At 40.2% G+C, this 27,050-nt stretch overlaps 2 protein-coding genes across 3 annotated transcripts in view; both read right to left on the reverse strand.

The window, feature by feature from the left end:
• Positions 1-16,524, reverse strand: part of SCAI (suppressor of cancer cell invasion) — a 108,785-nt gene extending 92,261 nt beyond the window's left edge. For both annotated transcript variants that reach the window (XM_018055762.1, XM_018055761.1), the window contains exons 1-2: positions 16,268-16,524; positions 15,519-15,563 (exon numbers count right to left, since the gene is read on the reverse strand). In XM_018055762.1, coding sequence (XP_017911251.1) covers positions 15,519-15,563; positions 16,268-16,485 — 263 coding nt within the window. In that variant the 5' untranslated portion in view covers positions 16,486-16,524. The remainder of the gene's footprint in view (positions 1-15,518; positions 15,564-16,267) is intronic.
• PPP6C (protein phosphatase 6 catalytic subunit) overlaps positions 19,406-27,050 on the reverse strand; it is a 40,595-nt gene continuing 32,950 nt past the window's right edge. Inside the window, exons 5-7 of the mRNA XM_005687131.3 lie at positions 24,190-24,269; positions 23,805-24,014; positions 19,406-22,687 (exon numbers count right to left, since the gene is read on the reverse strand). Of these exons, the coding sequence (XP_005687188.1) occupies positions 22,439-22,687; positions 23,805-24,014; positions 24,190-24,269 (539 nt within the window). The 3' untranslated portion in view covers positions 19,406-22,438. The remainder of the gene's footprint in view (positions 22,688-23,804; positions 24,015-24,189; positions 24,270-27,050) is intronic.

The following is a 27,050-nucleotide window of genomic DNA, read 5'->3' on the forward strand; positions in this document are numbered from 1 at the left end:
GCTTTTAGGACCAATGCTGATGGCAGCTGGGAGCTCAGCTGGGGCTGAGGGCCAGGAGCTTCAGCCACTCACTGGGGCTGGAAGCCAGGTTCTAAGCCCCTATCCCGAGAGAGGAAGGTGGAGGTACATGGCATTTCTATAACCTTGCTCCAGAAGTCACATAGTGTTGCTGGAGCCACGCTCTACTGGTGGAGACAGTTGGAAGGGCCTGTGCTGGTTAGGAGACGGGAACACGGACCTCATCACTGGGTGGAAGGCAGGTCAAGGTCACACCGTAAGAGCATGTGGGATAAAGGACACACCTGCAGACATCTTTGGGAAACACAGTCTGCCATGCCAACGGAATGGTTATGTTCAGAATACACTCAAGTGGACTTTGTGTTGGTGATTATTGGTTTTTATTAAATAGACTTTTCCTGCAAAAAACAATGGGTAAAGAAATTGAAAATAACCTTGAGCTTCTCCTCTGTGATGAAATGAATTCAGTGGCCTCAGAGTCACTATCTTCAGGGCCAAATGATACAGAAAAAGAGACGAAAAGATCCATAGCTACTTCTCAGAATTTAAAAAAAAAAAGATAAAATAAGAAAGCTGATCAATCTCTCACTGAAAATTAAACATACGTGAGTTGGAAGACACTCTGACATCACTTAGTCCACTGCTTTAATTCTAGCAATTACCAGAAAACTGAGCTTTTCTCATGTACCTTACAGTGAAGATTAGGGAAATCTCTTCATTTTAGTAAAACTCTAATTCAAAAATTCGTAAGTTTTTGTGCATTCAATTCACTCCCTACTGTCACTAAGAGTAAAACATCTGTAAAAATGAAAATGCATCAGATACATTCCGAGTAACAGGGTAAGGGAAAAGCTGAGGTACCTGCATCCTGTTTCAAGGAGGGTTTATGGGCAGAGAAAACATCGCATAATAGTTGTGGGGGGCGGGGAGGAGATGAATCAAATCCCTGAGGTAGGCAAGGAAAAAAATATGAAAAGGGGTAGGTAGAAACCAGGCAAAGATCTGGGGGTTTCACCAGAATGCTACACTATATACTCTTTGAACACATTCATACAAAGACTCCATCCCAGACCACAGTCCTTTCTTCACAAACTAGAGCTAGAAATAGCTTCAGAGATATTTAATTCAGTGGTTTCCAACATTTTCAAGTATAAGAACCCTTTTTTAAAAGTAAAGCTCCTGTGGCCATCCATATGAAAATCGTTGTGATTTTATTATCTGATTATTGAGAAAAATCAATAATGGCAGAAGTACCACGAGTTCACTAACACCTCTACTGAACGGAACTGGTCTTGTTACAAGGGCATGTATATGCAAGAGCACATACATGAGACATTCAGGTGATTTAGGTGAAGATCTTAGGAAACAGGTGTTGGTAAACACAAAGTAAACCATATTTGAAGAGACTAAGGTATTTTTCAGGACTTTCTTTTCAGGCATGTTATGGTAGGGTTTCTCCTGCTGCGCTTATGGTTGGACTCGATAACTAATCTCTTCCAATACAAATTCTAGGATTCTTTTATAAATTATTAAAAGCATTTCCCTTCTTTATAACTTATATCTTGAAGATTTAAAAGTGGTTTGGGAAGGACTTCCTTTGTAGTCCAGTGGTTAGGAATCTGCCTTCCAATGCAGGGGAAGTGGGTTTTATCTGTGGCTGGGAACATGCAGATCCCACATGCAGCAGGGCAACTAAGCCAGCAGCACAGTGAGAGAAGCCCCCACACGCCACAATGAAGACTCAGTGCAGGCAAAAAAAAAAAAAAACACGTAAAAATAAAAACAAAACTGGCTTAGAACAATACAGATGCATGTTCCTATTTTACAAAAAAGTAAGAATCCTCTTACTTGTGGATGACACTTTTATTATCACCAGCCAGAAGTTACTCTAATAGGTAAATGGCTTGATATCAATTAACAAGACAGGCTAATGGCAATAATGCTAAATCTAAAATCTTCAGTTTTGACAGCTGTTCTCTAAAAATCTATATGTAATAACTCTACAGTTTGGAAATGATCACAATAGTTTAAGAGTTCTGACAGCCACTTTGCAAGCTTTTGGGAAACCATGTGTGAGCACTGTCAACATGGGCCCCCCATCCAGGAAGAACTCTCAGGATACTGCCAACAGGCACATATGCTTTCAAGGCCCATGGAATACACAGAGAGAACTTGACTGAAAGAAACCCAACTGTAAAACGAGAATATAACGAATGGTGCCTAGCTTGAGAGTGAAATGCTTCCAAAGGAGCAGCCACGTTCATGAAAACACAAGCTCAGGTCGTGGTGAAGATGACCATTTCATGGCAGGCTGTGTCCACGAGTGAACCCACAGCTGGTAACGCAGAAGCTACGACAGCTTAAGGAGCATTACGGAAAACCAGGTATGAAACAAAGGACACAAAAAAGACTAGGCTTGTGTATTAGCCCGGATTCTGCTGAGAAACAGAAACAAGGAGGGGTGTGAGTGTGTGCAGATAATAAGGAACTGGCTCACACGATTAGGGAGACTAAGTTCCAAGATCCTCAGTCAGTAACTGGAGATCTGGGAAAGCTGATGGCATGATTCCACTCTGAAGGCCTGAGAAACGGGAGGGCTGATGGTTTAAATTCCAGTCTGGGAGCCAGCCAGCTCAAGATCCAAGAAGAGCAAGGTTCCAGCTCGCATCCAAAGGCAGGAAAAGATTGAGGGCCCAACTCAAGCAGTCAGACAGGAGGAGTTCCTTCTTACTCAGCCTTTTGGTTTCAGGTCTTCAGTCGACTGGATAAGGCCCCACCCATATTGAGGAGGGCAGTCTGTACTGCTTAAGACTATGGTTCAAAAGTTAATCTCACCCAAAGACATCCCAACTCTCCAGGAATAATGCTTGACCAACTATCTGGGCACCCTGTAGGCAAGTCAAGTTGACACATAAAATCAGCCACAATCACAGCTTACTTGACACTGATTTGCCTGCTCTTCCCAGACAACTAAGAAAGAGCTGAAACAGAGTTCAAAATCCAGTGACAGGTACCAGGCAGAGGAAAACTGACCCCTTCACTGGGCAACTTCGAGAAGGAAATGGCAACCCACTCCAGCATTCTTGCTTGGAGAAGTCCATGGACAGAGGAGCCTGGCAGGCTGCAGCCCATGAGGTCGCAAAGAGTCAAACATGACTGAGTGACTAACACATATGCTTTCACTGGACAACTACCTTTTGCTCTTCCCTTAATAAGAGTGAATGTGAGCAGGGGACTACCTCTCAATCTGTGGGACCAAAGTCCAGGGAGAGAACAAAGGCTCTGAAGACGACAATGCACAATTGGCTGGAGATTGATTATTAGCACAGGGACACATCACATCACTGCCTGAAAGTAAACTATCCTTCAATGCCTTTAATCAAAAGACAGCTGTTTCCAAAACACACACATGCCCCACCCCACCCCACATCAGAGACCTATCCAGAAAGAGCAAAAGCTTGAGAGAGAGACTAAGGTCCTTTGGGGTACAATAGAGCCAGTGCTGGAAGAGATTCTTAAAAAAATATCATGGACTCATGTAACTCAGCCCTTGCGACGCCAGGATAATAAGTCAAGCTGTTGGCGAGGGCTATAGTCATCTCAAGGCTCAACTAATATAGGATCCCCTTCCAAGCTCACTCATGTGGTTGCTGGCAGGCCTCGCTTCCTTAACATGTGGCCTTCCCCATAGGCTGCCCAAGTGTCTCCACAACACGGCAAGTGGCTGTCTCTCACTGTGGCAGCCAGCGTCCACCAGAGGGAGTCAGCCAAGAGTGAGAGGAGGAGGAAGGAAGGAAGGGAAATGGAGAGAACACCCAAGAATAAAGATAAAGACTCCTTACAACCTGATATGGGAAAGGACACCTCATCATTTCTGTATTCTATTCCCTAGGAGTGAGTCACCAAGTTCACCCCACACTCAAATGGAGAATTAAGCTCCATCTTTTTTTTCTTTCTTGGCCATGCTGTGTGGCATGCAGGATCTTAGCTCATTGGCTGGGGATTGAACCCACAGCCCCTGCATTGGGAGTGTGGAGTCTTGACCACTGAATCACCAGGGAAGCTCCCAAGCTCCATCTTTTAAAGAAAGGAGAATTAAAGAATTTATACACAGTTCTTTAAAACCACCACAGGGAGTAAAAGAATTATTGAGAGGAAAAAAGAAAAAAATTAGGTAGCTGGATAAGTTATTAAGACACCAATGGATGTTTTACTCTCACTGTATTCCTCAATCCCCAAAAAAACAGTCCCTGCCTCAAGGGAGGTTTGTGTTTGTTTTCTGAAAATGTGAACTCCTTGAGGAGATTACGCTGAGGGAAAGGTGGAAAGAAAGTGCCTTTGAGGGCAGAAAGGTAGAAATAAAAAGGAAAAAAGAGGGTAATTTAATTGGGAAGGGGAAGAGCTTTGGGACTCACAAAAAGAGACTTGCAACTCCACTTCCTAGCAATGTTCTAGGAGTTGACAAGTCTTTACAGGGAATCGGGTGTGCACTGTACCTGGGAAAGCTGAAACCTCTACACCAGATTCCCCAAACCTGGCAAAGACTTTTCACGTCAGTTATAACCATTAGAGCCGCCAAACATGAAGGACCCACACCCACCTAGACAACTGGCTTACCACGCACAGCCACAGCGGACTGAAAACTAACCTTCCACCCTTCTGGTTTCTCACAAGCCTCTCAGACGCTGTACAACCCCAAGGAGGGGTGGATGCCATTCTTAATCCCTGAGATTGAATTTTTCATGAGTTTGATAGAATTGGGGCAGAGGGGATGTCTCAAGGTTGGATTTAATTTCGTTTAAAATAAATAATACAGAACTTCCCTGGTGGTGCAGTGGATAAGAATCCACCTGCCAATGCAGGGAACACAGGTTTGATCCCTGGTCCAGGAAGATTTCACATGCCACGGAGCAATTAAGCCTGCCAATCACAACTGTTGAGCCTATGTGCTGCAACTACTGAGGCCCGCTCACCTAGAGATTGAGCTCCACAACAGAAGCCACCGCAATGAGAAGCCTGAACATCACAACAAAGAGCGGCTCCTGCTTGCTGCAGCTAGAGAAAGCCCATGCAAAGCAACGAAGACCCAGCACAGTCAAAAAGAAATAATATATATACAGTAATGCTTCATGGTTATCTGATTTTGTGAGATAAGATTCATACTGCCTATGCTGCTGCTGCTAAGTTGCTTCAGTTGTGTCTGTGTCTGTGTGACCCCAGCCTACCAGGCTCCCCCGTCCCCGGGATTCTCCAGGCAAGAACACTGGAGTGGGTTGCCATTTCCTTCTCCAATGCGTCAAAGTGAAGTCGCTCAGTCATGTCCGACTTGTAGCGACCCCATGGACTGCAGCCCACCAGGCTCCTCCGTCTATGGAATTTTCTAGGCAAGAGTACTGGAGTGGCTTGCCATTGCCTTCTCCTGACTATATGGTCAATTAATTTACTACTTTATAGATATATTTTACAATTCACTAATCTTGGTGGTTTCAGAAAAATTCCAGACAAGATGCTCCATCAAAATACTAAGATTTTTCCATCACTAATACATTATTCTCAAAATTTTCCAGGTTATACTCTCCTACTGTATAGACTATTAAGCAATTAGTTACATGACCATGTGTATCTGCCTGAATTCATTATCCTCCCTGCAAAAATCCTGGTCTTGCAGGAAAGCCACCCATTTAGATTGGACCCACAATTTCCACAGTAAAGAAAAATCAGGTCTACTGCATGATCTCAAGTCATTTACTTAAACTCTCAACAGATCCAACCATAAACAGCATTGCAGATTACCTGTATTTCAGGATCTTAACCTAAAATATGTCCCAACTGTGTGCTAGTCAACTTTTACAAAAAAAAATCTAAACGAAAAAATACATTTCTGATAGATTATGAAAGAATATATTATATAATCCATTCTTTTGGATTTGTTGTTTTCAAAACTACTTGTAGGTTCTACAATCCTTTCTTTCAGATAGACTCTCAGAGTTAGAAGTTGACAGATGCTAGAAAAAAAGGCCTCTCTGTGGAACAATTGATTCTAGGCCTGAGCAGAAAACATACGATGGGTCTGGAAAGAAGCTGCTAAAGTCTACTGGATTCTTCTCAAAAGAATCCAAGAGCCAATTTAGAAGAGGCTTCCACTGGTCAATATGATCATCAAGAAAAATAAGCACAATGGGTTGAAATTCACTGAAATGTCTATATCCACGAGTTGATAAGAAGAAAGTCAGTCACCTTTGAAGCATGCCAGGAAAGCAATTCATATTGAAATCTGGTATAAATTATAAAAAGGGTAAGGAGACAAGCTTTTATTCTGCTTTTCCTTTTACAAATTGTACCTAAGGAAAATTAAACAGTCAATGAAGAATTGATCAGCTGCCAGGGAGCTGGGGGTGCAAGGAGGATGTGGCTCCAATAGTACAGCAGAAGCAAGTTCTGCGGGTAATGGGAATGTTTCATATTATTCTTGCAGTGGTGGTTACAGGAATCTGTACATGTGTTAAAATGTCATAGAACTTTTCATTTGACTGTATGTTAATTTCAAAAATAAAATTTAAAAAAAATTTAAGAAAACTTTTTATAAAAGCATTCCAGCTAGCAACGAAGAAGGAATGAAAGATTTAGAATGTCACCATCTGTAACCTCAAGTGAAATTACAGACACTGATTACTATGAGTTCCTAACAGCAAAAAAAAAAAAAAAAGAGGCCCTGAAAGAACTACATAACCCCCTATTAAGCATTCTTTCAAAAAAAAAGAACCAACAAAACCTGAATCTATAACATCAAGTCTCTAAAACTAGTTCTAACCACCAATTTATAAGACACACAGGGAACAGAGAAACATGCTAAATGATACCACGGGGACCAAATCAGCAAAATTTCAGACTGTGAAAAAACTGGTTGGTGGTTGCCAATTGGTCAGTGGGGACAGAAAGGAATTTGGGGGAGTGATGAAAATGTTCTATATAATGATTGTAGTGGTGGTTACACAAGTGTGTGCATTTGTCAAAATTGACAAAGCTGAACACTAAAATAGGTGAGTTTCATCATTATAAATCATACCCCAACCTTTTAGAAAATTAAAAATTCAGATTGTGGTAAACTCTTAATAACAAGCATGCTTTCTTTAACAAATAAATAGCATGGGGGGAAAGAGATGAAGTGGGCAAACTATAGATTAGAAAAAAAAAAAACCTTAAGATCTAATCAACAAATTGCCAAGTCCTGATTTATCTAGATCTTGATTTGAACAGATTTTTTAAAAATGATAAGTCAACCATGGATTAATGATACTAAGGAAATACCGCTAACTTTTAAGTTATTGTTAATGGAACTGCAGTTATGTGAAAAGTCTTTATCTTTCAACAATACATAGTAAATCTTTTACAGATGAATAATATGTATAGAATATGCTTCAGGTGGAGTAGGTAAGTGTACACATGAAATAGGATTGAGCTGATACTTGTTCAAGCTGGGTGACGAACAATTCAGGTTCACTGTACTATTCTAAGATTATTATTCTAAGATTATCTATTATTATTTGAAATTTTCCATATTAAAAATATACAAGAGGACCTCACTGGTGGTTCAGTGGTTAAGAAACTGCCTTCCAACGTGAGGGACACAGGTTCAATCCCTGGACCAGGAAGATTCCACATGCCACGGGGCAACTAAGCCCGTGCACCATGACTACTGAACCCCTGCGCTCAGGAGCCCGTGCTCTACAAGAGGAACCACTGCAATGAGAAGCCCGGACAGTGCAACGAGACGGTAGCCCCGCCTGTCACAACTAGAAAAATCCTGGGCAAAGCAATAAAGATGCAGCACAGCCAAAAAAAACAAATAAACAAAATTTAACAAAATATAGACACATACATACAGAAAAGTAGATCTAGAGTCTTGTAGGCAAGTTAGCCGGCTTAATCTTCTTCTGCCTCCTCCTGGCACTCTAACCTCCAGGAGCCCTTGAATCACTGCCAAGGAACCTCTGGGCTCTTTATGAAAACCCTTGAAAACCACTGCTTGAGCTACTCGAGGTATAATTCTTGAATAAAATATTACCATGGAAATATTGACTACTTTGACCATCCACTCTTAGGTACCCCCCGACCCCGAGTGTGCTTTCACAGAATTTAATTCTGGCACTTCACCTGAGGTTCTCACGGACACCTGTCCACAAGAAACAGCCTGATCACGGCCACTGCCTTTCTGTGGGGATACTGCTTAGGCCAACGTCGGCACAAAGAAACTCCCTAAAATTCCTAAATTTCAATGTAGATTGGAAGACATCCCCCCAGTTTTCCACATAACTACCTCCAGAACGTGTTTCTCACCAAAGAGTGTACCCTTTGTACAGAGATCTGTCTCCCCAAAACAGACACTCCTCGTTTGATGACCACCTACAGAAAGACTGCAGCGGACAGATAATGCAGCAGAGAGACAACATCTAAGAGACGAAGCTGGGCGGCCTGCTTCCTCACCGTGTGCTCACGGCAACAGTCTGCTGCCATCTGCATGCCCCACCCCACACGGTCTCTCTGGCTTGTCTCATTCCTTTCCATGACTCGGATCCCTAAGTATCTGCTGCTGACTTCTGAATCCGCATCTCAAGCCCTAATCGCTCCTCGCAGCTCCAGACCCCTGTTTCCATTAGCCTGTTAAAGATGGCACACTGCAGCACTTTATGCTCCATGTAGCCAGAACAAACTCACGCTCTTACCCGAACCTAATCCTGGAGCTGCTGTCTCAATTAAATGCGTTCCCATTCAACCTACTACTCAAGCTAAAAGCTCCTCAAGATACTGTGAAAAAAAGGAAATGGCAAGCCACAGACGGGGGGGGGAAAAAGCTGCAGAACATACACCTGATGAAGAATTTTCAGTACAATATAAAGAACTCCTATAACTATATAAGAAGGCAAACAGCTGACCAAAAAAATGGGCAAAAGATCTGAACAGGAAAACTACAAAAGGACTTAAAGGAATGCCAAACAAAAACATAATGATGTCACTACACATCCCCAGAATGGCAAAGGGGATACATAAATGCCAAAATTTATCACTGTACACTTTAAATACAGCTTAAAGAAAGAAAGAGAAGTCGCTCAGTCGATTCCGACTCTATGCAACCCCATGCACTGTAGCCTACCAGGCTTCTCCATCCATGGGATTTTCCAGGCAAGAGTACTGGAGTGGGGTGCCATTTCCTTCTCCAGGGGATCTTTCCGACCCAGGGATCGAACCCAGGTCTCACGCACTGCAGACAGACGCTTTACGATCTGAGCCACCTGGGAAGCCTTACATGCAGCTTACTGTATGCCAATTACATACCTCAATGTAACTGGAAAAAGAATACCAAGTCCTGACAAGGATGTGGAGCAAATAAAATCCCATACGTTCTGTTAGTGGGAATGCAAAATAGTACAGCCACTTTGGATATTTCTTAAAAAGTTAAACTACCCTTACTATGAGACCCAGCACGTCCACTCCTAGGCACTTACTCATGAGAAGTGAAAACATATGTGTGCACAAAGACTTTAACTCAAATGTTCATAACAGTTGTATTCGTACTAGCCAACTAGAAAGGAAGCCAGATGTCCATCAGCTGGTGAATGGTAAGTGTAGTAAAATCAAACAATGAACTGCTCCTCAGCAATAAGAAGAAATTGACCACAATTACAAACAGTAACACGGATGAATCTCAAAAGCATTATGCCAAGTGGAAGAAGCTAGACACAGAAGACCATATACGGAAGGATTCACTTACATGAAATTCTAGAAAAGACAAAACTACAGTGACAGGGAAAAAAAGACCAGTGGTTGCCAGAACCATGACTGCAAGGAAACATGAACAAATGTGAGTCATACAAGAAGCACAGGATACCAATGTTCTATATCATAACTGCAATGGGTGGTTATACAACTGCATACATTTGTCAAAACTCCTCAAACTGTATCCTTAAAATTAGTGGATTTTATCATATGTAAATAATACCTCAATAAAGCTGACTTTTAAAAATACTGGAAGTGAAGGCAAAATAAAGAGATTTAAGCTAAGGATAGACACAGCGATCATACTAAGTTCTTAATGGATGTCAGGTAATGGTATCATGTATTTTACACTCATTACTTCTGTGAATCCCTTCAATAAGTCATTCATTGAATTATCCAACAAAGAGTGACTGAGTATCTATTACATGTGAGGCACTGTTCTAAGTGCTGGGAACAGAATAGTAAGGTAAACAGACAAGTTTATATGTTATTAGAGGAGGGTAATAACTCCACAAAGTGGGTACTATCATTACCTGCATTGGGCAAAACAGCAAACAGGTTCAGAGGTTAAATACTTTATCCAAGAGCCCAAAGCTAGTATTAGGAAGAGCCAGGATTCAAACTCTACTTCAGGATTTCTCAGCATCAGACAATGTGAGCAGGACAATTCCTCGGCTGGGAAGCTGTCCTTTATGCTGGTGTTTAGCAGTATTCTTCAACTCAACCCACTAAATGCCCTGATTTATACAACTAAAAATGTCTCTCAGTTCAGTTCAGTTGCTCAGTCATGTCTGATTCTTTGTGATCCCACGGACTGCAGCACGTCAGGCTTCCCTGTCCATCACCAACTCCCAGAGCTTGCTCAAAGTCATGTCCATCGAGCCGGTGATGCCGTCCCCACCTCATCCTCTGCCGTGCATTGCCAAAGGCCCCTCGGAGAGAAAATCACCCCTCGAGGAGAACTACTGCGTAATTTCTAAACTGACATCACAGCCCAAGCATTTAAAAACGTCTTTCTTCCCACACCGAACACTTGTTCTGAATTCATCTCTCTTAAGACTTCATCACTAGGGCTTCCCAGGTGATCAGTGGTAAAGAATCCACCTGCATTGGCAGCAGATGCAGGTTCAATCCTTGGGTCAGGGAAGACCCCCTAGAGAAGGCAATGGCAACCCACTCCAGTATTCTTGCCTGGGAAATCCCATGGACAGAGGAGCCTGGCGGGCTGCAATCCGTGGGGTCACATGACTGAGTGACTAAACAACAATGAAGACTGCGTTATTACTCAGCCTACATCCCAGCTCTAGCCTGTCATTTTCAACAGTCACACTACTGCCAAAATTTATCCTCTAAACCTTCACAGTTTAGATGAAATGTCTGTAGAAGCTGCCCTCATTACCAATACGAAGAATTACTATAAACTCTTTGGATATATACAAAGTCAATTACGGCATCTCATTTTTATGTGTCTGTCTCCCGGACAAGATATGAGCTTTTCCTCAGCAGGGGCCAGATTCGTGTCTATATCCCTAGTACCCAGAACTAGAAAGCATTTAAAGGTTTTGTTTTCTTGTGTTTTTTGAATTCAAATGTAATTTAAACAAATTACATACACCACCAAAATGTATGGATCCTTTTGCTTTAAATACATCACACACACACACACACACACACACACATAACACAAAATCCGAATCACACAATAAAGCTTTAATCAACATTAATCTTATCCAAACAAATGGGTCCTGTTCCTAATAGGATCTGAAAGGATTCTCTAATTCATAATCCAGAACTTACTAGCAGACATATTGAAGCCTTTGGAACTTTTCAAAACCAGATAGAGATTAAGTTTCCTAATCTTAAAACTGCTTTCAGCCAAGTACAGTTTTTCGGGGGCATTAAACAGTATCACATTTTTTTGACCACCAAAGCCCCATCCCGCACTAACTCCCTCTTGCCATCGATTCATCTGTTAGTTCCCTATGTTTTTATTGAGCACCCCTCAGTGCTAGGGGTACAAAGAGGAACTAAAACAAGGAAACAAGAGTTTTAGTTGGGGGTGGTGGGCAGGCAGAATGAACAAAGAAATGGTAACAGTGAATTATGAGGCGCTTATCTCAAGTCATCTTAAGTTCTTCTTCAACTGTCTTATAGTTTAGTCTACTAGGAATGTTCTCAAAAGATAACTCAGCCACTAACTACTGTCTATCAAAAAGAATGACTTCACAGGAACTATCCTAAAATAAAAACCACACCTGGCAACTGTTTCCTAAAATGGGATAGGATATACAGCATAACAGTCCACAACTCAACACAGCAGGCCAACTCAAAGGGATACTTAACAGCTACGTTCAGCAATTAACTCATATTGAAATGTTCACCAGGAAGTTCCATCACTTGATATTGAGGATTTTATGGCCACAGTATACAACTCATAAAAACAGCTATAAATAATATCTGGCTACAACCATTATATCCTCTCTCTATAATCTATCTTTAGATCTTGCCCGGCCATTATTTTTTATACCTTTAGAGCAATCCCAGAGCTGTTTTCAGAGAAAAATCTTGGTCCTGCCCACAGGATCTCTTTAGAGATACATACTGGTGGTCTATTCAGGTCAAAATGCTGACTTGATCAGGATCTAACCTCAGATATGCAGAATGTGTGCCCTCAGGATTCCTGACTGAGAACAAGAATTTAAAACTCTGTGCTGCCTGATGCTTACCAAAACTTGGTTATAAGAAATAATATTCATGAAACCAATTATTTAAGGATTCATTCATTCCAAAATTCAATCCAACATTCTCTAGGTGCCAGGAACCATCCTGGGTGCTGAGGCGCAGCAGAGTGCCGGTGGTTGATGCATCCCTCCTTGCCTCTGAACCAAGCCACACCATCAGCAGGCAATATATCTAAACCCAGGTGCTTTGGCTCTCTGCAGAATGTTCACTGGTATCATCTAAACCTGGACTGAGCAGCATTAAAAGCAGCAATCTTTAAAAAAAACTCTCTAGTATATTTATCACTGGGGATTTCTCCCCACAAAACCAGTGCCCCCATTATAAAAATCAATGAGAGAAATTTTCTCTAAGAGTCAAAAAAAAGCGTGCCTCCCTTGAACATGTTTTTGATTTTACAGATTGCACGAATCTAGAAGTTGAGCCTTATTTTCTTCCTAGCTTTGTTCTAGGAAAACTGAGAGCTAAATACGGAACCAACCTTTAGGAACTGTGAAGTACTTTCTAGTCTATATACTAACTTCGCCACTGATTTAATTTCATTATTCTTCTCTCGTGTCTTCTTTGCCTTAACATCTTTATTTTCAATCCTCTTACTATATATGTTTAGAAAAGAGGTGGGAAATAAAAGGCATTTAATGTGCTTTTTAACCTAAAATTTATTGGATACTTTCTATGTGCCAGGCACTGCATTGAACACTTAATGACCTTATCAGGGTTGAACTATTATTATTTCCATTATACAAATTAAGAAGCTGGGGTTCAGATATACAAGTTAATAAACTTGTATATCATCTCAAAACTTGTATTTGATAGAGCTAGGATTCAAATTCAGCCCAAACCATTACACGTGGGTGTATCTACAGGCTATCATAGAAACAAACGAAGCAAAGAAGGTGAAGGACAGGGTAGAAAGTCCGCGTGGAAGACGCGATGTTTGAGGGAAGTCTTAAAAGGGGGGAGCTTGCCAAGGAAGGAACAGAAAGTATTTCAGGGAGAAAGAGGAATCGTGCAAAAATCTAAACATAAGTTCTGGGAATGGCGAACAGAACACAGAGTTATATTCAGCAATTAATTCACTGTGAAGGGTTCACCAGAAAGGTATTTAATACGAGACGTATAGTAGCTCCTTTACAGAGAATTTTCAAGGCCACAAAACTCAACTGTGGCTGGGAAGATAGGCAGGTGTGAAATAAAGGCAGTATCTTCTTCCCTTTTTTTTTTTTTTTTTAACTGAAGCATAGTTGATTTACAATGCTGTGTTAATTTCTGCTGTATAGCAAAGTGATTCAGTTAAAATTATATATATATATACACACACTCATTTTTAAAATATTCTTTTCCTTTATGGTTTATCATAATAGAGGGCAGTCTCTTTTCACGATGACACTAAAAAGTCTGAATTATGTTCAGTAAACAAGGGGAACCACATAAGGACCTTAAGCTTGAGAATTACAAGATCAACTTGCATAGTATGTCAATCAATTACAGATTTAAGGTAGGGAACCCAGTCAGGAGGCTACTCTAAGAGTCTGGCAATGGGGTAATAAGAGTTAAACAAGGGTTACAGAAAAGAAAGTAAATGTAAGCCATATTTGTGATCTTTAAATTCCCAGTAATGTTAGAAAAAGTAAAAAGAAAAAACTGAAATTAATTTGAGTAATAGTTTATTTAATCCAATATATCTAAAATATTATTTCATGAAGTGATCAACATAAAAATTACTAATGAGAAGTTTGCCATGTTCTTTTTGTACTAATCTGAAATTTGGTGTGATTTTTTAATACTTAAAATATATGCCTCACCTTGGACATTAAGTTTTCATTGGATACATTTGATCCATGTTTAGATTTCATAATTTACAGATGAAAAAGCAGATTCACATACCCAAGTCGTTCCAGATATAAACATTTTCCAATAATTAAGTATCCATTTTTAAATTTAATTACAACTAATAATATTAAAAATTCAGTTTCTCAGTCATTCGAGCCACATTTTGAGTGTTCAACGCCATTCATGGCTACCATATTGCCCAGTACAGGCCTAAAGAGTGACAAAGGAACTTTGGCTACTGACACTTTCCACCATCAGCATTTCATATCGACTTACTGTTAAGGTTTTCCAGGTACTAACATGGATAACTTAGCAAGTACCATTACAGTGGTCCCACTGGTCACATACTCACTACTATAACTTACTTTCTCTAGGCCAATACCAACATCTGTGAAAAATCTTCAAATGACTACACAGAATTGCTATAAAGTACCTGACACGTGGAATGTGCTCAGAAAAAAGAATGGACACATGGAATAATGCACTTGCTGCGGAATAATGCACTTGCTGCGGACTATTTTGTATCTATTTTCCTGTGGTTCAGCTGTTTATTACACTTCATGTACAATGTATTTTTTAAAAGTTACCTATTTTCAATTATTTATTTATTAGAGGCATTACGCTATAACGTTAAAAGCTTCAGCTCTGGAGTCAGACTACCAGGCTTCAAATCCTGGTTCTATCATTTATCAGATGTATGATCTTGGGGAAATGCTCAGTTTCCCTTGAGTCTCAGTTCTCTCCTGTGTAAAACAGTGATTACCTGTACACACTTCCTTGGGGAGCTTCAAGGATTACAGAAGATAATACAAATAATCACCTGCACATCGTACCTGGCACATAGTAGGTGTTCAATAAACCTTAGCTTTTTAAACAGAGCTGGTGAAGAAGTTGAAATTACGGCTAACATAAAAAAAATAGGACTTCTCAATTATCTACATCTGTTTGCCATATAATCTTAGATACAACAAAAAAAGTGTACAGGTTAATACTTTGAGGTCCTCAGAAGAGAGATCCTGCAGACAGCTACACTCATTAAGAAAGGAGCTAAATAAAAAACTTCATCTGACAGTGTATAATTATGCAGTCTAGCACAGGTGCACCCAAGCAAATGGAAAAATACGAAGAAAAATTAGGAAGGCATTTTGCCTTACCTGCTTTTCCGTTTTCGGGGTGGTTTCTCCACTGTGCCAGTCAGTCTACAGACCAAACAGATAAGATGGTAACTAAAAGTAACATACCAGAACACATCTGCGGGCCATACTGCTCCAGTCAACAACTCAACGGACCGCGCTCGAGAACCCTGGACTCGCTAAGCCCATACCTGACCTTACAAAACGCCTTATGTTCTGTTTCCCTATTGACCCGAAACCCAGCGACCCCCTAATATCCGCTTTGCCCAAACCCTGCTCTGTCTCCGGGTCTCTCACTCCATCCTCATCCTTACTCGTGACAGCCCATCTCCCCAAAACCACCCACCACCTCCTACTCATTGTCTGCCTCATCAACCCCGCGCACCCCTCCGCTTCCCATTCCCCATGCCCACCCCCTCCCGCCCGGGCAGTGCCCCTCCGAGCCCCGCCCCTCCAGGCCCGGCGCACCCCGCATTCCACGGCCCCCTCCACCGGGCGCGCGCGTTCCTGCCCCTCCCGGCCCAGCGCCCCGAGTCTCACCCGTCGGCGCCCCTTCCCTCACACACCCCTCTCGTCCGGCCGGGAGGGTGCGACCGCCGGCCAGCCCGCTCCGCCGCCCCCTAGGCGATCCCCGAGTTCCCCGAGCCTGAACCCCCGCCCCACCAGTCTCGGCGCCCCCGAATGCCTCACGGCCCCAAGCTGCTGCCCTGGGCCCGCTCCCGCGCCCCCGCCCATCCCCAAGCCCGACCTCCATCCCGCCCCCGCCCCACCTGGGGGCCAGGCGACTCCGCGGCTGCTGGGGCTGCCGGGCTCCTCTGACCATCCGGCTCCTGCTCCGCCGCGGGAGCTGCTCCGGCGGCCGCAGGGCTCGCTCGGGAAGCTGAGGCGGCGGAGGCTTGGAGTAGGCGGAGAGGCGGGCGGAGGGCCTCGCGCCTCTGCCAGACTTGCCGCGAGACCCGCCTCCTCCGCGCCTCTCCTCGGCTCCCATTGGCTAGAGCTGTAGTGTAGCCGAAAGCCTGGCAGTCGATTGGGCTCTCGGGCCGTCACATCCCGCCACCTAGAGTTTGGTTGAGACTGCAGGTGGCGGCGGAGGTGCCTTAGAGACTGCTAGCAAGGCCGGGGATATCTAAGCGCCACCGTGCGGCCGAAAGTAGAAACTGCGTCTTCGGCGCCAGACACCTGCGGGCAGGTTCTTTTGGCTCAGGTTCCTGGATCCCACACACCTGCTGGCGCCGCCCCCCCGCCCGACACTGCGCTACGCCAGACCCAACAACCAAGCGCTGCAGTTTCCCAAACTCTTCTGGCAGGTGCGACAGTGAGCGAAGTCTCCAAACTGAGCTTCATTTTGAACCACCTCATATCCGGTCCCTGACTACATCATGCTGTAATGGTCAGAACTCAGAGGCGCTTCAGAAAATCCAGCAAGAAAACTGTAAGAATCTTATCAAAATAAAGCGTGGTTTATGTGCTCAGTACGCTGCAGAAAAGATGACAGGCTCGGGTGCAGGCTTCCAAGAAAGCAAGAGGTTTATAAAGTAAATTACCAAGAAAGGAAAATCAACCCTGCAAACAGAATTAATGCCATAATCAAAAGCAATAGGCTCCGTTTTCAAATGCCTATATAGAATTGACCCCTGAATGTGTTGCTAACCATCTTGTGATACTGAAGGTAATTGTGACCTCTGCTCCAGCTAATCGATTTTAAAATAAATTTCTTTGCATTTTTAGTATTGTCGCCAGACCTAAGCATGCAAGACTACCAGCACTTAAGCATAATAAATGGCAGTCATCTTTTCTGCTTTAACAAGACCATCCTTCAAAATAAGACATAACTCATTAACATACTAACAAAATTCTTCCTTTTTGGTGGAATCCCCTTCCCCTTGCTGCATTCCTCTGTAGTTTTTGTTTGGTAGATCCTCAGAATCTATTTGGAGCTGAGAGGAGGCATAAAACTCTTAAGCTACTTGTTTCAGTGAAACATGCTTTTGTGTGTCAATAATATAACAGCTTAGAGTTATACACACCAAAAGGCTTGGGACAAATCTCTTACTGATCACAAATGGCAAAAATAAGAATATTAATTTTTCATAAAGTCGAATTTATTTGGTGTAAAAAGGACTGTCTTTTATTCCAAGACAGCTCTTCGTACATACTTCCTTCAGTGAAATGATGGTAAATCGTAATGGAACCTTTAAAATGGCATTGTCAAGGAAAAACAATTGAACATATTGGCTCCCCAAATTAGTATTTTACATAATCCTCAAATTACAGAACCACAGTCACCAAATTCCCAACCAGTCGTATCCACCCTATTACCAAGCCAGAAAAAGGAAAGAACCCTAGAGTAATTTGTCAAAGACTGGGGAAGATGGGGTAGGAGTCCTGGTGAGATCAACTTACTAGGAAGACTAATTTTGAAAGTAATTCACTATGTTTCTCAAAACATGAATTAAAACTATCCTGCCTGGTTTTCAAGGTTTTTCACAATTGACCAATGCTTCTGCAACACACAGTATTGTCAATAGAGCTGCAGCTATTCATTTCTTAAGCTTTCTCAAGAAGTACGTACCCTCAATTCTATCTCCGAATCGTGTCCAAGTTCTAGTAATCCCTGCTTCTGTGCTTCTACTATATGAAATGCATGATCCATCATTCTGGTTCACGTTCCTCTTTTAATTCACACTTCCTCTTTTAAGCCTTCCCCAACTACTCCATCCTAATCAAACATTTCCTTCTCCAAATTTGTTGTACTTATATAAACTACACTATGTCAGCAATTATTATTGCCTTGGATTACTCTTACTTCCTAACTACAATGGATTTGGGCAAATGGTATGTAAGTGTGCTCTCAATAAACTGCAACTTTGGGTCAGGGACTGGGTATTTGAGTGCTGTTTTTAATCCTGAGACCAACCCTGTACGATATTCTTAGACACAGAATTTGTAAGATTAGAATCCAACTTGCCCGGGTGTCACACAGCTACAGTAACTAACATTGTGTAAGATGTACTACTCTAGGATGCCCTAAAGGGGTTCAGGTTCCAGCTCTCCTGCGCAAACTTGGGCAAGCTTCCTATGATTTGTTTCCGCATCTGAAGAAAAAATGAACAAAGACGTAATATAGTCATCGAGCCATTTTAAGGATGACACAAAATAGGGCATGTACAGTAGTATTCAGTTAAGTGTGCTCAATACAGGTTAGCTGTTCTTACTGCCTGGCAGACCTGAGGTTCTTACCTAGATTGATCCCCAAACCTGTATTCTTTCCACTATTCCATAATGCCTGCATTCAGTCTTTAATAACACATTTCCATTTATATAAAAAAGAGCAAAGTGCCGAGAACAGTGGATCCCCAAGGACTGAGTGAAATATACTTACGTAATAAGTATTTCTGTTGACACACATGCAAAAAAAATTCATAAACTTCATGCATTTTTGAATTAAGAAAACATCTGAATGGTTCAAACCAGCATAAACTTACTATCACAAGGGTGAAAAAGGCACATATTCACTAAGTGATTAACAGGAAAACTAGTAAGAGGGGAACAGGTTCCTTCCCCCAGCATCTGCTGTGTTTGGTTTCATGCTAGGAGACTTTCCAAATGCTTCTGTTTGGTGTTTCACTACTGTATATTTCATCAGCATGACTTCACACTGTTTAATTATGCGAGTGAAAGAGTTGTGACAGTCTCATGAAGCAGGGTTCTGGGTAGTGGATCCAGGACAGAACAATGAATGTTGCCTTTAAAGAACTGGGACACTTAGAGTCAAATGCAGAACAAGAAAAGTTTCACTTCTGTTTACTAGTCAAGCAACCAAGTAAAGGAATAAGCATTTTTTTAAATTATGTTATATAAAATGCTAACTTCTTGTTGGGACATACTACAGACTACATTAGATAAAATTTTTTGACAAACTTCCTATAATCTTTTTATTAATTTACACTGAGAGAATATAGCACCTTTCATCCAAAGAACTGAAGGTGCTTTACAAACATTGGCATTTAAAAAACAAGTACATTTAAAAATCTGGATTTTTTCTGATAAATCTCTTCCACTCCAGATATACAATTTTTTGGAGGCTGATGGAAAGCAATTCTATTTCTGACAATGAAAGAGGCTCAGAAGAGAGTTCGGATTTGCTTTCACAGTACAGGCATTTTCCAAAACCTGATGCTGGGCTTACAAAGCAAAAACACACAAATCTTAATACGAAGAACAGTATTTCAAACCTTATTTCAAAAGCAAAACCCAGGGTTTAAGACATCAAAATCGTCCAACAGTTCTAGACATCCAGATGGAGTAGGAGCTGATGCAGGCTGCATATTAGAGATGTGCTCTTGATCCAGGCTTTTTAGGATCACACTCGAATAAACACATTTAAAATGGTGAGATTTTTCAGGGAAAAGCATTAACCGAGAAAAAGCTAGCCAAGAGCATATCAGAAAAATGAGGAAAGGGGAGTAATTGGCAATTAAAAGTAGACAGTTCTCACTAGAGCCTAGGACATTTTATTAGAAACCAAGTATATCATCGGCAAATAAAAATAGTTATTACCCCCGTTAATACAACATAAGGGATTTTACATTCAGCCTAGACACAGGGAGTAACAGAGCCTCCTACCTACAAATCTGTGACTTGCAAGTATTTTCCACCACATGATTACTCTAAATAGTACATAGCCCTTTTTATTAGAGGGATCCAAATATTCCTTTTAGGCTTACAAAGTCCAATACATTCACTCTCTCTTCCCTTTACATGTCTAACATTAAAAACTTTTTTTCATGCAAAAAGCCATTATTCGGTTGAAGAGAAAAAAATCAGGCAAAACAGAGATGGCAGTTAAGGAATGGACAGAAATATTGGCACATGCCCAACTAGTGACAAACAAATGCAGTAGACCATGACTTAAAAATAAAAGTCACATTACACGGATAACTAAAACAACTACATCAATCTAAGCTAAGCAGTGTCAAATGTGAAGGGCTGAGGGTTACTGATTTTATTGGTACAACTTAAAAGCAGATGAGAGCAAGCACTTAAATACAATTTGTGGTAACAGAAAAAAAAAAAAAAAAAAACCTGCAGAGAGCTGTCCAAGACCACACCAAGTTGTCTGCATCATTCATTTCCAGTGTTTCACAATTAGTAAAATACATAGCTACATATCCCTGTAAGATAAAAAATACCTTTCCCCCTGAATTACACTGGGGTCAGGGCAGTAACACAAAGCTACTGACCCAACAGTTCAAGTGTTTGCAGCAAATGTCTTAGTCACTTCTTTCTTGCAGCTATACAATTAAAAACTATACAAGGAGCTGTGTGGTTAAGGGGGTCAAAATTAAAACAGTATTGTGCTCATTTAATAAAGGAAAAGCCCTGATGAAAAATTATGTGCCAAGAAGCTTAGACTATAAAGATTTTTATTGCATTTTTAGGTAACCTGGAAGTTCTTATCCTGAATGGGAAAAAGTTGGTTTTCAAAACTACCTGAACAGATGCTAAAGTGCTTTATTAATTGGCTGGCTTCACAAAGATTTCCTGGAATGACAAAAAATTAATTATAGTAGTAAATGGATACCAACTATTTCACAAAATGGTTAATTCTAGCATCATTTATGACCAAAGTCATAAGAGACACTGGAACACTTGTCCTTATTAAGCGGACAGTTGCGTATCAAGAACCGATCATCACAACCCTTTGGATATTCAAATTACTTACACAAAGCCAAAACATGGTATCACAGACCTTTACAAAAAGGACAATTTGGGTATTTTTTCTACACTTTAAAAAATCTGCTTCAGAGTACAGTCCACAAATACAAGAGTCCTGACTTTTCAACCTTTCCAGTTGCAGTTTAAAAAATGAACACTTTCTAAAAGTTAAGGTCAAGTGTTACAGCAAGAAAAGAATGATTCCCATTGAAAAGTACATATATTTTACTTAATGATACTCATGATAGACTGTAAACTGGATTGATCACATTCTACTCAACTGGTATCAAATGAACACATCAGTATTACAAGTATTAAATGTTTTTCTATTACTAGAGAGGATATAAACCAAAACATTAATATGGCAGTTATTTATTTAGGCACAGTTTAGTGATTTTTTAAAAATAAATAGTACTGAATTTCAGTTGAAGTTTTAAACTTAATAGCCAAAGGGTCAAGAACTCTGATTAGGAAAAAAGAAAGAATAACTTTAAGCTAACAACATATGCTGTTTAAAATTTCTAACACTTTAACCTATCTGAGTTTTTTTTAGGATTACTTTATTAAAAAATACAAGGAATCTGGAAAAAGATCAATACAATTATCTTAATGTACAAAGTCATAAGCTATAGCAGTTTTAAAACTAAAATTTAAAAACACAACAAAGGGCAGCCCTTTAGACCAATTTATTTTATATCCATTTAAAATATCATCCAACAAAGGACAATGAAGTTTACAGCTGGGACGGTATACATAACTCGAGTCAATTGCAGTCCATCGTGCCCACTGGATAACAACTTTGCTGCTGAAATTTCTTAAAACTTACCAAACTAAAACAGAAGACTGAATAATACAAAAGGAAGAGTATTTCAGAGTAGTCTGTTCTGTCAATCGGCTTTTTAAAAAAGGAAACACATTCTGTTTCCCTCAGACCGGTAAATAAGCAAGAGCTACATGCAGCAGTGTGAGTATTAAGACATTTCTCAAGTCTTCTCAAGTGAGTCCAAGGCGGGGATGGGACGGGGGAGAAAACTGATAGAAAAACGTTGCTATAGACACCATAACAAACAATAAATTTAGATAATTTAAAATTTAAAAAAAAAGGCAAGAGGCAGCATTTCAGCAGCAAAGTGCTCAATAAAAAGTATATTGTAGAGGGTAATACACAAAAGTTGGGGTAAGAAGAGGGCAGAAAAATGGGTCAGCAGGATGGGGCGAAGGCCTCAAAGAAAATACGGCGTCGTCGTTCTGGGAGGAATAACACGTTCTGAATCTGGAACTGCCCGGAATAACTTTGGTTCTCTTGTATTTACATCTTTGAAGACCATGATTGAAGCAATATTTCCACAACGATAGCAGTAATTAGGAGCAGACCATACTGTTACCAGCTTCTCATCAAACATAAACTTATAGCCTTCATGCACTAACTGATGTGCTCTGCAGATGAGTTTTAGGTTGTTGATATGAACAAACTGCAATTTAGAAAGGTTCCGTTAAGTACCCAGCACATTTTAAAATAAATCAACCTACACATATAAGAAAATAAGCATTTAAATAAAGTAGAAATCCTGTATCTACTAAAACTCGCATGATAATAGAACCCATTCTACTGTTATTCCCCACTAACTTCCCTAAGTTAGCCACTTTGGCCTGAGTTATAGAAATAATCACATAATTAGACACAAGTTTCTGAAAGAAAAGCATTCTTTAAGTACAATCAGATATGAAGCAAAGTTTTTTACGGTTTAATAATAAATATATTACTATCAGTCTGCATCCCAGGTGGCGCTAGTGGCAGAGAATCTGCCTGCCAATGCAGGAAACACAAGGTACATGGGATCAGGAAGATGCCCTGGAGGAGGGAAATGGCAACCCACTCCAGTAACCTTGTCTGGGAAATCTCATGGACAGAGGAGCCGGCAAGCTACAGTCCATGGGGTTACAAAGAGCAGGACACGACTGAGCACACACACATATTACTATCAATATCGATCATTTACTGAGGCTTCAGTATGGCTCTTAAATTTCAAAAAAGATTTATTATCCTTCTCTTGCGACTGAAAGAAACAGAGGCTCAGACAGGATAAATCTAGCTCTCTGACTCCACTATGCTGGATCAGTTCACCCTGTGTATGTGTGTGTATTTTAAAATGAAAATAGTTGAACCTCAAAAAATCTGCCTATTCTCAATAAACACACATATCAAATCATTATGTTGTATACATAACTAATACAATGTCATATGTCAATTATATCTCAATTAAAAAAAAATATATATATATATACACTAAGAAATACATATTTAAAAAGCTGCCTATCTTGCCCTTGTTATCTCATTACTTGCACTGTTTGAAAGACAAGGGAAATTTATTTTACACATAGTACCAGTGAATGCTAAAGGAGGTGCTTTTATTACATGATCTCATCTAACCTTAAGGAAAGACATGATAAACCAGACAAGAAATCTGATATCCACAAGCACCACAGTTTCGGTAAACTAGACGAGAAGTTTGGCATCTTTAACACCCATAGTTCTTTACATATGCCATTAGCACCAACAAACCACTTTTACAAAAATGTTGGCTTTACCTCATTTGTGACTTTTGCGCCAAAAAGCCAACCTGCTCCTCGGGGACTGATTGCCCAAGTATCCACATCTTCAGGATCTGACCAAACCAGATCACAAAATGCTCCTTTATGGGGAATTTCCTGATTCCGTTCAATGGTTCGAATTTGATCCAGTGTTTTGATATCAGGAGATAAACCACCATGAACACACAAAATCTGCTCATCTATTAACTAGCAAAAAAAGATAATGAAGAGTTGAATATATAACAATAAACTCATTCATACCTAAATTCATCAATGAGTGCTAATGATAGCAATAAAATTGAGATGGCAATTAGATAAACATATACAAAGTGTTACTGGCAGAAAAATACTTAAGCTTTTTAAAAGATTTACATAAACTTACAGCTGCTACTGTGAGCATGTCAAAAACTTTGGTACAGTATCTCCAGGCATTAGCATTTCCATATTTGGTTTGGCACTCATCTATGAGAGAAACAGAGTTCTCATTAATGAAGTTCTGAATATGCTGATAAAAATAAAGAATATAAGGGCATTCCCTGGAGATCCAGTGGTTAGGACTCAGCGTTTTCACTGCCGTGGCCTGGGTTCAATCTCTGGTTGGGAATCCTGCAAGCTGTGAGGCGCGGCCAAAAAGTAAATAAATGAAATAAAATAAACAAAGGACATATCTAACACTAGGACAACAGAGCTGGTGCTTAAACTAGGGTGGCAAGTTATGACATATTTAGCCCTGGTAGACCCTCCATGTAGTCAGGAGACTAGTAGCTAACTGGTCTAGGAAAGTGGCCCTAAGGAGCAGCTGAAATTATTGGTCAAATGCTATAATCAAGAAGAGCTAAATAATTTCACATAACCCAGAGCAAACATTTTTGTCTTATCATTAACACTGGGAGTAGTTCCCTGGTGGTCTGGTGGTTAGGACTCCTTGTTTTCACTGCTAAGGGTGCAGTTTTGATCCCTGGTCAGAGAACTGGGTCCTACAGGCCATGTAGCATGGTAAAATAAATAAACTTTTAAAAAATTCTGGGCAATTCCATCAAACACAGTAACATATTTAAAGTGACTACTTTATGCTAGCAGGATAACCAAACACATTAGAGGACCCTTAATCACAAGAACATGGGTAATCCCCTTTCCAACATTTCTCTGACCTACGTTGTCTCTCCTGAGACTTTCTGCAGATTGTGCAACTACACACTTGAGTTCTAGTAAGTATCCTGGTAGTTATCACTAGGTCTTCTATATTCTCAGCTGAACATTCTCTGCTATCTACAACAGTTAATAGAGTATATTAATCTCTTCTCTCAGTTAATACCAACGAAGCTATGCTCTTTGGTTTCTTAATTTTGAAAAAAAAAAACACATATCACTATTGATACTGTGGGGTACTGTCAACCCTCATAATTTTCTAAATTGTATCTCTACGTGAGGCAGGATCCTTATGTAAACGTCTCAGGAGACATCTCTAACACTGAGCACAGTTTACCAGTAGGAATCAACTTGTCAATTTTTCACCCTGACACATAAGCAAAGCACTTGGTTCATAATAACTGCTAACTACAACCATGTTTATCAGGATGAACTGAAGGCCCAAGATAACAGCTATATGTGGACATTTTTACTTTAAAGTCAGTATGAAGTTCCATGATGACTAAGTCTATCTTCCTCCTGAGGAGCAGACGGGCTTCCTCTTACTAAACAAAACCATCTCTGAGCACCAGAGCACAGCCTGGGATCAAAACCATCCAGTACGTTACGTTGTGCAGCCGTCATTTTCTTCAGTCAAGGCATCATGATTAAAATGTCCTCCTTCCTCTCCCCCTGTTATTCCTTTTGCCCTACAGTGATAATGCTGGTCAATTTCTGGGGTGTAAGTATATGCATAATAGTAATCTTGGACAGCTGGAGTCAGCTGCTTTCACTGAGCTAACAACATATTATATGTTATCCAAAATAGTGATTATTTTGTAAAAGCATCAATCAGTTTTATTCCAAATGGTATTTGGCATTTTGAGAATGTAAACAAGAAGTAACTTGTAGAAAGAAGATAAATATTAGCCATCTAACTTTTCAATTTCTATTAACAAATTTATATAAGCAACAAATTCTGAGGGAGTTCCCTTGTGGCCTAGCAGTTAGGATTCCAGGCTTTCCCTGCCATGGCCTGGATTCAACCCCTGACTGGGGAACTAAGGTTCCCCCAAGAAACAAAGGGTGACCATAAATAAATAAATAACAATAAACTGTCAAAATTTCTCAGTTTAATAATTGACAATGGCTTACAAAATGAGCAGTAAGAGAGTTCAATTTATCTTTACAATGACAGAAGATAATTCAAATATAAAGTCTAAAACTAAATGGGTATGAGATTAATATTTTTAAATCTCTCAATATTTGCCTTAATTGTGCTCAAAGAAAATTCATATTAATATCTCAACAGTTCTATCTACCTCCTTTAAAGAGCTCCAAATCTCATTTTTTAAAGCTTTCAATCATATAAAATTTTATAGAAGTAGCTATTTTGCTTTTAATGACTTGAGTTCCAGTATTCTCTGGAGGAAGCACACAGATTTACAGTACATCCATACAGTGTATTACAGTGTAGCTATAAAAACAACATTAATGAAGTGAAAAGGCTGGTCACAATATTAAAAAACCAAGTATGATCACATTTTAGCTTGATGTGATATATACATACACAGATATGTATACAAACACACACTGTATACAGAATAGGCTCTTAAACTGAGTGTACAAAACATTCCTTTTCAGCAGATTCTAAGGCCCCACCCCAAACGGTCTACAGCAGCACCCAGCAGTCTACAACTTCAGCAAGAGCCCCCGATAATTCCAATGAGGGAAACTGAAGGCTGCATTTTGAGGCACTGATCTAGAAAGACATACACCAAAAAGTTAAAAAGGGTTCTCTCAGACTACTATATATAAAATAATAAGCTACAAGGATATACTGTACAACACAGGCAATATAGCTAACATTTCAAAATAACTTTAAAAGGAGTACAATCTATAAAAATATTGAATCACTGTGTTGCACATCTGAAACTAACATTGTAAATCAACTATATACTTTAGTAAAAAAAGAAAAACTAGAATGGTTCTCTCTACGTAGTCAGATTTTCAACTGATTGAGGGGAAAATGGAGTTAAAATGAGAGTGAAAAAAGATTATCTGTCTTTCTAATTTTACTGTTAAAAGCACATGCATGACATACGTGGCGTTTTT

This window comes from Capra hircus, chromosome 11, assembly GCF_001704415.2.
Source record: "Capra hircus breed San Clemente chromosome 11, ASM170441v1, whole genome shotgun sequence".
Lineage (NCBI taxonomy): Eukaryota > Metazoa > Chordata > Mammalia > Artiodactyla > Bovidae > Capra > Capra hircus.